General features: G+C 41.7%; 1 protein-coding gene across 1 annotated transcript in view; it reads right to left on the bottom strand.

Moving 5' to 3' along the window:
* The window catches only part of GA1 (Terpenoid cyclases/Protein prenyltransferases superfamily protein), a 41,531-nt gene that overhangs the window by 3,059 nt on the left and 26,190 nt on the right, over nt 1–12,282 (bottom strand). The window contains exon 13 of the mRNA XM_089990656.1: nt 3,263–3,383. Coding sequence (XP_089846782.1) covers nt 3,263–3,383 — 121 coding nt within the window. The remainder of the gene's footprint in view (nt 1–3,262; nt 3,384–12,282) is intronic.

The following is a 12,282-nucleotide window of genomic DNA, read 5'->3' on the forward strand; positions in this document are numbered from 1 at the left end:
AGAACACTAATGGGGTGGGGGTTCTTGATCATGCTACCAATTGTACCAAAAGACATGGTGGTGTGCCTCGTGTCAATTTCAACTCCCAAGCTACCTCACGTCTCTAAAAATGATTTTTGGACAAAACGCGTACACACATATGCAGTAATGTTTGCTACCCTCGTGGGAAAACCCCTAGTGAAAAAATATAATATTTTCATTTTTTCAGCATTTTTGCAGGTCTAACCCTCCGCATGTGATCTAGTATTAAGTTTAGTAGAAACTGACCTTTGCATCATATTTTTTGACGTATATGCCAGATTTTATGAGGGTAGAAAATCAAGGGCCTACAATGTATCAAATTTTCAAACCTAAAAAAAACATAATTTTTTTAAAGTTATGATCCAAGGGTTGATTTCTACTATTTTGACCATGTTGAACACATTCATGAGGTCAAATTTGGTCAAAGCAACTTTCCCTTCTAAGCAAGGGTTCCTTACCTACAAGCATAGTGACAAATATCGTGAGATTTATGAAAATCTTGCGATAATATCACGAGAATTTGCTTGAAAGTTTAAAACAGCAATTTCTTGCAAAATTTTCAAAATATCGTGAGATTTATGAAAAAAAACATAAATACCACGATTTAAACACGATATTTAAGTTTTAAATGGCTATTTATCATGAAAAAAATCATGTATTTTTATTTTTAAATAATTTTTATTAATATTTTCTTATAAAAAATAATTATATATTTTTTAATTAAATTTTTTATTGCCAAGATTTTACCAAAAAAAATGCAAGATTTATGGAATTTTTTAAATTTCTTGCAAGTTTTTGAAAAACAAGAAATTGCCAATAAAAATGTTTGTCACTATATATATATATATATATATATATATATATATATATATATATATATATATATAGAGAGAGAGAGAGAGAGAGAGAGAGAGAGAGGGAGAGAGAGAGAGAGAGGGAGAGAGAGAGAGAGAAGGTGGCCACTACTAATCACTTTTCTAGTTAATCATTGTGCTAACTGGATTTTTGAAGGGATTTTTCATGTTTTTATTAAATCTATCCATACAGATGAGTTCTACATGGTTGATTTTATAGGAATAGATTCTTGGTTCATCATATTCTGATATGCAGGTCGGCTTTTATAAGGTTTAAAAATCGATGTGTAAATCTTTTCTAAATATTCAAGGCTTAAAATTATTTTTTATCAAAAAAAAACATGAACCAAGTATCATTTTCTAGTAAATCGATAGTGTTGAACACATCTGTATGGTCATATTTAAGTAATATATGGGAAAAATCCTTCGAAAGCCTGGTTAGCACGGTGGTTAGCTAGAAAAGTAGTTAACATTTAAAAGGTTTTTCATGTTTTCTTTAAATCTGACCATACATATGTGCTTGATTTTATAGGAATCGACTCTTTGGTCACCTGATTCTGATAGGCAGGTAGATTTTTATATTTAAAAAATTGACAGCATAAGATTTTTAAAATATTTAAGGCTTAAAAAATCAACATGATCCAAGTGTCATTTCCTAGTAAATCAATACAGCTAGATTTAAGTAATACATGGTGGAAAACCCTTAGAAAGGTTGGCTAGCATGGTGGTTAATAGCTACCACCCTCTCTCTCTCTCTCTCTCTCTCTCTCTCTCTCTCTATATATATATATATATATATATATATATAGAGAGAGAGAGAGAGAGAGAGAGAGTAATCTTGTTAGGCCCATTCAAAAATCCTATTTTTTGTATTTTTTCTCACATCTAACACCATAGATGTGATCTATAGGCTTTGTTTAGTGGAAACTGACTTTTGTATCACAGGAATCTTACATGTATATAGGTTTTTCAGGTAATCCAAAATAAATGGCTATGAAGCATCAATTTTCCTGGCTCAAAAAAATACAATTTTTCTTCAAAAAACACATGATCCAAGAGTTGATTCATACTAAATTGAGCATGCTTAACACATCTAACGTTTCAGATTTATCATAAAACACTTCAAACTATGGGTCCTAATGGGGCAGAACAAGAAAAGAGGGCCTAATATGTTCACCTCTCTCTCTCTCTCTCTCTCTCTCTCTCTCTCTCTCTCTCTATATATATATATATATATATATATATATATATATATATATATATATATATATATATATATATATTTGCTACTAATGAAGATAAGGAACTAATGGTCTAGAAATCATAGGTGCAAGTTGTATCAACTCAGTCTAACCACATAGATGTGTTCAGTATGGCTTGTTTGATAAGAATCATGCTTTTCTGATGTAAAAATATGATAATTTGATTTATGAAATTTTGGCACATTGTGAGCCATTAATTTTTTGACCTCTTTGAAAAGTTAGTTACTTGTCATAATCATATTATTCAAAACAAGATTCCTTCTAAACAAACCATGCAGATCACAGCCTTAACATTTGATCTATAAGAAATTTTTACTCATTAGTTCCTTATCTTCATTATAGCGTTTATATATAGGGTTTATATTTGGTACTAATTAAGGTATGGAACTATAGATATGGATATCATAGGTTCAAGCTGTTTGGACTCAATTGACAGCATAGATTTGTTCAACATTGTTTGTTTTCTGGGTATCAAACCTAGATTGTGGGTTTTCAATGTAAGAATAGGATTCTTGAAGTCGTGAAATTTTGGTAAATTATAGTCCATTAAAGTTTTACACCCTTAGGGTGTGTTTGACTCCTGTCTAGGTTAGGACAACACAACTTGCCCAGGACGAACAGGATAGTGGTCCTGTCTTGGACACACTGTTCAGTCTGTCCTGGACAGGGTTATTTTTATTTTTTAAAAAGTGTACCTGATACTCACCATTCCAGGAGACTGGTACAAAAAAACAGCGTTCCATGCATCCCGCAGATGCTAGTCTGCAGTGTCTTGCAGAGATGCACAGGATGCACAATCAAACACAGTCATTAAAGAACGTGATTACATGTCACAAACACATGATTCAAAATTCATTTTTACTAAACAAACCCTGCATTCATAGGGTCCAACACACACACACACACACACACACACACACACACACACACACACACACACACACACAAAAAGACAAAATATAAACAAAAGGTGATCATTTCATAACTTGTATTAGTATCCAATATATGTGTGTGTGCAAACAACACTGTGTACCACCATATATATATATATATATATATATATATATATATATATAGAGAGAGAGAGAGAGAGAGAGAGAGAGAGAGAGAGAGAGAGAGACGTACCGCATGATATAGGTGCTGGCTGATGTCTCTGCCATACGCAACCAAGGCTTCAAGTGAGAGGATGTTAAGCGTCTCAAGCAAAATGTTGACCAAGCCTCTTCCAGGCCACCTTCCATCACACCTGCTAGCAACGCAACCCTCCAAGCTTCAGTCATCACTCATACTAAACTAATACTTTAGAGGTTCCTTTTTTTCTTAGAGAAATCTAGCTATAGGGACTTCTCAAGCACTAGTGAGATTCATTCCAAATTGAAATCACCTTGGCCCATAAAAATCGAGTTATGCATAACTGCTTAACCTTAATTAATTACTAATAATCATGACTGAACATAGTAAGAGAGGAGCTTGACCAAAACTTATTAAGGAGATCAAAATGCTAGTGCCTTTGAAGGACTCTAGTGACCTAATTTCCCTTTATAATATTGCAAAGACGCCAACAATTAATGTGGTATCATTCTTATCGCGTCATATTCAAGCCCTGTCTAATGTACGTTAATATCATCTATTTCTTATTACTCAACATCCTTTATGTAACTTTCTCAAATCTCTAGTGGCCTTACCTTTTGCCCAGCAGGTACTTTCAAAGTGATGACTCTTTTGTCAAAGTACTTCTCATTCCATTTCGTTTTGTGCTTCTGATGTCTATCTACTTTATCATACAATAAGTTTCTCTGTCATCAGCAATTTTTCTTTTACCCCAAAAGTAGACTATGCAATAAATTGCTAGAGTTATATCCAGTGAAGGTTTAGAGCCAAAGAATAATCCACAAAATGGTGCAACTAAGAAGGGATAAATCTAGAAGAGGTTACCAAAATGAATAAAAGGAAAGTCAAACGTCAGTGGACCCCTAAATCAACCATCCAAGAGATCCTCTTTCCTTGTATGTAGCCTCTAATAGAAGCATTGTAATCTAAGAGTTAAGAGGGCATCAAACCTGTCTTTCCTGTATCCTGAACTTATAAAATCATCAATGTTGAACGTCCTCAACAATGTGTTGAGAGAGGACGACCACAAATGTAGGTTCTAAAAAACCAAACTACGTTAAAATAGTAAGTTAAGTGAGCCATGTCTGTGTGTCTTATTTATGGTGTCAGAACTCAACCTGGGCAGGATGGTGTCAGTATCTTCATCAACCTCAAGTGCTCAGTGTTCATCGACTCTCTTCCTACTCTTCTTATTTTCTTGCACCCGCAACACTGCAACACTTTCTTTCCACAAAATTGTCATCAAACAATTATTTACTCTATGAATTGCAATTTTTTCCCTTGCTGATCAGTGATCACATATGACCCCCATGGGTTGATGGGTCTTACTATTGTCTTGAAAATTTTATCAAGCAAGGTGATAATCAGGTCCTTATTCTTGAGTTTATTGCTCAGCAAAGAAAGGACCGCCGTTTATTCAGCTGGATAATCTCCTCCCTTTTAGAATCTGTCCACACTCAAATGGTCAGCTTGAGAACCTTTTGAGAGGTCTGGACCTTTCTAAAAGAAACATACACAACACACGCCTAATCGAGAGTGCTACAATTGAAGGAGCAATTCCATAAGCTTAAGAAAGGAGAAAAACCTATGGAAGAATACTTTCAGAGAGCCAAATCTATTTCCCATCAACTCACGTTGGCCAGGAAACCGATTTTAGAGGAAGATTTAATTATGCACCTATTAACAGGCTTGCCCTATGATTTTTCTGACTCCATTCATGGGAATGTGGGATCCATTAGCAATTGTTACCGAATTCCTGTGGGAGTTGGTTTCCAAGTTGGCCATGTTGTTAGCAATCCTAGTCATGTGATCGGTGGCCCCAGAGTCAATCATGCATGGATTGTGAGAAACAATTGAAAGAAGGGATAGGGATTTACCTGACTTACCGTGTGCAGTATCTGTGGAAGCAGGCGAGGCAACAACTATGCCGGCGAAGCTTGGCTTAAGGATATTTTTCAAGATTTAAGTTAGCTTTTCTACAGTTAGAGGGGTCTCTTGCAAGTTGTCATTCACTGTATAAGCTGAAGATTTTCCCTTGACTTTCTGGTTCTTTGATGCTCCTGGCTTCCCTGTGAGTTTCCAACATTTTTCTATAGTGTGATCATCCTTCTTGCAATATATGCAGGTAGCTAGATTGATCGGGAAGGAATCTTTCTAGGCGTGTTTCCTCACTTTTGTCCACATTGAAGGTAGACTTGCTTGATGAGTCATCCTATTCCCCTTTGGAGTTGTTCATTGTTGGGTAAGATCGTGCGCAATAAAATAGGAGTCAGTTTTCTTTTCCTTTAAGTTCAGGTTCCTAACTGCACATATAGTGCAAAGTGTTTTGCAGCATCTTTAGAGGAAGTTAACTCCACGAAGTGTGCGTGGGTAGCTAACTGTGTTAGCATGTTAAAAATTTAGTGGTGGTAGTTTCTTTGTTTTTCTTTTGGAACCACTCCCTTACGTGGGATCGTGGGTTACGTTTCAGTTGTTGTTTTTTCATCTTTAAAATCTCATGTTGATCAATAGTAAAATGAGTGAGAAAAAAGTGCGATTAGTTCTTTTGCACATCATCCTCCTCTGCTCCATTACCTCATTTGATCCATCATCTGGTATCAGAGCCAGGTTGCTGAATGCCCAAGTACCCCCGATTCAATTTAATGACGACAGTCACCGGAGGAGAAAGCTCTCTTGACAGCAGCGACCGGAATACAATCCGGTATGTATATCCGCAGCTTACTTTGACGAACTATACCTCCTGGAAAATCCGTGTTCAAGCAATGATGGAGGATCAAGAAGTCTGGGAGGCAATCGAGCCCGCTGCCGGGGCAACCGTTGATGTCAAGAAAGACAAGAGGGCTAAATTGCATCTTATTCAGTGCTTACCGGAAGACCTTTTGCTGCAGGTGGCAAATAAAGCCACGGCAAAAGAAATGTGGAACTGCCTCAAGACAAGGTTCGTTGGCGCCGATCGTGTTAGAGATGCACGATTACAGACGTTGAAGAGTGAATTCAATGGTCTGCGCATGAAGGAGGACGAATCCGTGGATCAATACGCCGGTAAATTGTCTACCATGGCAGTAAAATTCAGCAGCTTGGGCGGGTCTCTGGATGACGCCGCACTTGTAAGGAAACTCTTCGATACTGTCCCTGAATGGTTCATTACCGTCATCGCAGGCATCGAAAAGTTCTATGACCTTTCCACTCTTGTCTTTGAGGAAGCAGTGGGCCGACTCAAGGCCTTTGAGGAACGAACGCGTCGTTCCACAATTGGGGCAACCGGACATGGGCAAGTTCTCTACACTCAGGTGGAGTGGGAGGCACGCCCGAAGAAGGCAGGCGGTGATAACTCTGGTAAGGGAAAACTACCAGAAGCGGCCTCGCGAGGAAGAGGCCGTGGCCGTGGGCGTAGCACGGGTCGAGGGCGCGGGGGGCGCTCAGGTGGCCGTTGGAATGCTACGGGGAAGGAAGCCATAGGAGGTGGCTTACGAGATTACAGCAACATTCAATGTTTTAATTGCCGTAACTTTGGACACTTCGCCAACAAGTGCAAAGAGCCGAGGAAGGAAGAAGAAGCACACCATGCCCGCACGGATATGCTAAAGCTCGCGATGTCAGAGGAGCTAACGTTGCTCGAGGAGAGGGAAGAAAAGGAGACCTTGCTGCTAGTAGAGGAAAACGTTTTTCCTAAACTATACCCGGCGAAAAAAACCATGATCTCCAAGAGCACATGGTATCTTGACAATGGGGCAAGTAACCATATGTCTGGCGATTGTGAGAAATTCCAAGAGATGGATGAAACAATCACCGGCAAAGTAAAATTCGGTGACGGGTCCACTGTGCAGATTATGGGAAAGGGCTCAATCTTGTTTGAATGTAAGAATGGAGCACAGTGGGCTCTCAACGACGTCTACTATATTCCAAGGTTGTGCAGCAACCTCATAAGCCTTGGACAAATGACCGAGATAGGGTACCAAGTAGTCTTGGACGAAGGCAAACTGGAGATGTTAGAAAAAGCAACGGGGTAGTTGCTCATGAGAGTGACTCGATCCTCAAATCGTCTATACCATGTTGAATTGACAAAAGCAAGTCCAGTTTGCTTGCTCACAAAGATGGAAGATCCAGCATGGCTATGGCATGGTCGCCTCGGTCATGTCAATTTCAATGCCTTGAAATTTCTGGTTGATAAAAACATGGTAGTAGGAGTTCCACCGATCAAGCATCCGAATCAACTATGCCACGGATGCTTGGTGGGAAAGCAAACACGAGGAGCATTCCCGCAAAAGACGCTACACCGAGCCAAGGAGTGGCTGGAGCTAGTTCATGTCGATCTATGTGGGCCAATCACTCCACCCACAAGTGGAGGAAATAAATACTTTATGTTACTCATCGATGATTATTCAAGATGGACGCAAGTGTGTTTTATGAAAAACAAGGACCAAGCATGTGCGGAGTTTGTAAAATTCAAAGCTTTGGTTGAAACACGTTGTGGACAACGTATCAAAACACTGCGGTCTGATCGCGGAGGCGAGTTCCTAAGTAAAGCATTTGAAGAGGTGTGCGAGGAAGCGGGTATACGGCGACAACTCACAGCGCCCTACACGCCACAGCAAAATGGCGTTGTAGAGCGCAAAAACAGGACCGTGGTTGGGATGGCACGATCCATGTTAAAGAGTATGAATGTTCCCAACAAACTTTGGGGAGAAGCAGTTAGGCATGCGGTTTATCTTCTAAACCGTTTACCAACAAAGGCGATGGGGGAGAGAACCCCATTTGAAGCATGGACCGGGAAGAAACCACACTTGGGACACCTGCGAGTGTTCGACTGTCTAGCACATGCGAAAGTAGCGACTTCACACTTGACAAAGCTCGACGATAGGAGCCAACAGTTGGTTTATCTCGGCGTTGAAGATGGATGCAAAGCGCATCGCCTACTCGATCCTCGTCGAGGCAAAATAATTATTAGCCGTGATGTGCTGTTTGAAGAAAACATGAAATGGCAATGGGATGATGGCACAAGTCTATGGGAGTCGGTCGAGTTCCATAAAGAAAGGGGAGATGGAGCCGCGTGGAGCGTTAGAGGCGAAATGGAGGCTGTTGGTTTTGATTCAGCAGCGCCTGTGACTGTTGGCAGCTGGAATACAACGCTTCAGCAGGAAGCGGTATCTTCAGATTCATCCGAATCTGACTCGACCGAAGCCACGACTCCAGTTCATGGCTTGGGGGTTCCCACGTTTGAATCTCCAGGTGCTCAACTTGATGCCACCATTGATCCAGGCCAACCACAAAGATATCGCAGCCTTAGTGATATCTATGATTCAACAACACCAATGGAATCTGAAAATCTTGAGGAGCTACTTCTCACGTCTGCTGAAGAACCATCAAATTTCGTGGAAGCAAGACAAGAAGAGTGGTGGAACAAGGCGATGTTGGAGGAGATGGATTCCATCATCAAAAACAACACATGGGAGATGGTGGATTTACCGGCGGGACATCGCCCAATTGGTCTTAAGTGGGTTTTCAAGGTGAAGCGAGATGAGCAGGGTACGATTGTCAAGCACAAGGCACGGTTGGTCGCAAAAGGATATGTTCAAAAACAAGGCATTGATTTTGAAGAAGTTTTTGCGCCCATGGCCCGTCTTGAGTCCGTACGACTCTTGGTTGCGATGGCAGCACATGAGGGGTGGGTTTTACATCACATGGACGTGAAGTCCGCCTTCCTCAATGGCGAACTAAAAGAAGAAGTCTATGTGGCGCAACCTCCCGGGTTCATTATCGCTGGACAGGAACACAAGGTACTTCGGTTACGGAAGGCGTTGTATGGGTTGCGGCAGGCTCCAAGAGCATGGAACACCAAGTTGGATGCAAGTTTAGTGTCCCTGGGTTTCAGAAGGAGTACAATGGAATATGGCTTATATATACGTGGGTCTGGCGAAAGAATGTTGTTGGTGGGAGTCTATGTCGACGATCTCATTATCACGGGAGCGGACAAGGATGGGATTGAAAAGTTCAAGCTTGAGATGAAGAGTTTGTTTTGCATGAGTGATCTGGGACGTCTATCTTATTACCTCAGCATTGAGGTAGTTCAAGGTGCGGACGGCATTGGTTTAAGGCAATCTGCTTATGCGAAAAAATTACTAGAAAAAATTGGTATGGCAGGGTGCAATCCATGTCATGTACCCATGGAGAATCGTCTCAAGTTGTCCAAGATCAGTGCTACACCACTCGTAGATGCCACTAAGTACCGGAGTATAGTTGGGTGCCTTCGGTACTTAACTCACACTCGCCCTGACTTGGCTTTCTCTGTTGGTTATGTGAGCCGATTCATGCAGGAACCTCACGAGGAACATTTTGTTGCAGTGAAACGAATTCTTCGTTACATTGCGGGGACGTGTTTTCTTGGATGTTTTTATGGGAGAAAGAAGGAAGAAAGCCAAGCGGTTTTAACCGGGTTTAGTGACAGTGATATGGCTGGAGATTTGGAAGACCGGAAAAGCACTACGGGGGTGTTGTTCTTCTATGGTAGTGCTCCTGTCACTTGGCAAAGTCAGAAGCAGAGAGTGGTAGCTCTTTCCTCTTGTGAGGCAGAGTATATTGCAGCTACATCAGCGGCATGTCAGGGGGTGTGGTTGTCTCGTTTACTCGGCAATTTGGTTGGAATGGAACCTGAGGCAGTCACGCTTAAAATTGACAACAAGTCCGCGATTGCTTTGTGCAAGAACCCGGTATTTCATGATAGGAGTAAGCATATCGATACAAGGTATCACTTCATCCGTGAATGCATTGAGGATGGCAAGATAGCAGTGGAGTTCGTGGCAACAGAAAATCAACTAGCAGACATCCTGACCAAAGCACTTGGTCGAGCCAAATTTTTGGAACTTCGAGATAGGATTGGGATGATTGAGATCAGGCACACGCACGAGCTTAGGGGGTGATTGTTGGGTAAGATCATGCGCAATAAAATAGGAGTCAGTTTTCTTTTCCTTTAAGTTCAGGTTCCTAACTGCACATATAGTGCAAAGTGTTTTGCAGCATCTTTGGAGGAAGTTAACTCCACGAAGTGTGCGTGGGTAGCTAACTGTGTTAGCATGTTAAAAATTTAGTGGTGGTAGTTTCTTTGTTTTTCTTTTGGAACCACTCCCTTACGTGGGATCGTGGGTTACGTTTCAGTTGTTGTTTTTTCATCTTTAAAATCTCATGTTGATCAATAGTAAAATGAGTGAGAAAAAAGTGCGATTAGTTTTTTTGCACATCATCCTCCTCTGCTCCATTACCTCATTTGATCCATCATCTGGTATCAAAGCCAGGTTGCTGAATGCCCAAGTACCCCCGATTCAATCTAATGACGACAGTCACCGGAGGCAAAAGCTCTCTTGACAGCAGCGACCAGAATACAATCTGGTATGTATATCCGCAGCTTACTTTGACGAACTATACCTCCTGGAAAATCCGTGTTCAAGCAATGATGGAGGATCAAGAAGTCTGGGAGGCAATCGAGCCTGCTGCCGGGGCAACCGTTGATGTCAAGAAAGACAAGAGGGCTAAATTGCATCTTATTCAGTGCTTACCGGAAGACCTTTTGCTGCAGGTGGCAAATAAAGCCACGGCAAAAAAAATGTGGAACTGCCTCAAGACAAGGTTCGTTGGCGCCGATCGTGTTAGAGATGCACGATTACAGACGTTGAAGAGTGAATTCAATGGTCTGCGCATGAAGGAGGACGAATCCGTGGATCAATATGCCGGTAAATTGTCTACCATGGCAGTAAAATTCAGCAGCTTGGGCGGGTCTCTGGATGACGCCGCACTTGTAAGGAAACTCTTCGATACTGTCCCTGAACGGTTCATTACCGTCATCGCAGGCATCGAACAGTTCTATGACCTTTCCACTCTTGTCTTTGAGGAAGCAGTGGGCCGACTCAAGGCCTTTGAGGAACGAACGCGTCGTTCCACAATTGGGGCAACCGGACATGGGCAAGTTCTCTACACTCAGGTGGAGTGGGAGGCACGCCCGAAGAAGGCAGGTGGTGATAACTCTGGTAAGGGAAAACTACCAGAAGCGGCCTCGCGAGAAAGAGGCCGTGGCCGTGGGCGTAGCACGGGTCGACGGCGCGGGGGGCGCTCAGGTGGCCGTTGGAATGCTACGGGGAAGGAAGCCATAGGAGGTGGCTTACGAGATTACAGCAACATTCAATGTTTTAATTGTCGTAACTTTGGACACTTCGCCAACAAGTGCAAAGAGCCGAGGAAGGAAGAAGAAGCACACCATGCCCGCACAGATATGCTAGAGCAGCCACTTCTGCTCGCGATGTCAGAGGAGCTGACGTTGCTCGAGGAGAGGGAAGAAAAGGAGACCTTGCTGCTAGTAGAGGAAAACGTTTTTCCTAAACTATACCCGGCGAAAAAAACCATGATCTCCAAGAGCACATGGTATCTTGACAATGGGGCAAGTAACCATATGTCTGGCGATCGTGAGAAATTCCAAGAGATGGATGAAACAATCACCGGCAAAGTAAAATTCGGTGACGGGTCATGATCAGGGAGCAAACAGTGTTGAGGGAGAGTTGCTCTTGCGACATCAGAATTTGACTACAGATGGATTCGTAATCCAGTCTGAGACCAGCTAACATTTTAAAGATTTTATTTTGTTCCCTCCACTTTTGAATGGTTATGACATCATATGAGGATGGTGCGTAGGAGTCCAATTCATCCCACATGGCTCTCAGTGTTCCCAAATACTCACTAAATGGCAATTCATCTTCTTCTATTCATTGATCTCTTAAGATAGTTGATATTGTCGAGCAAGGTTGTTTTGCTCTCTATAGAGCTCTTTGGCAGTGGACCAAATGACAACAACAATGATTAGGAAGAGAAAGCCCTCTGCTATGTGTGGCTCCATGAAATTGAGAAGCCATGACATTACGAGATGTTCAGAGGATTCCCATCCATCAAATGAGGAGTCAGATATTTTTGGAGCAGGTCTACGTTCATTGACGTGATCTAGTTTCCCTTTTCCACTTAAGAAGAGGGTGGCAGATTTAGACCATGATAGATAG

The sequence above is a fragment of the Nuphar pumila genome, chromosome 15 (genome assembly GCF_984573655.1).
Source record: "Nuphar pumila chromosome 15, dmNupPumi1.hap1.1, whole genome shotgun sequence".
Classification (NCBI taxonomy): Eukaryota; Viridiplantae; Streptophyta; class Magnoliopsida; order Nymphaeales; family Nymphaeaceae; genus Nuphar; species Nuphar pumila.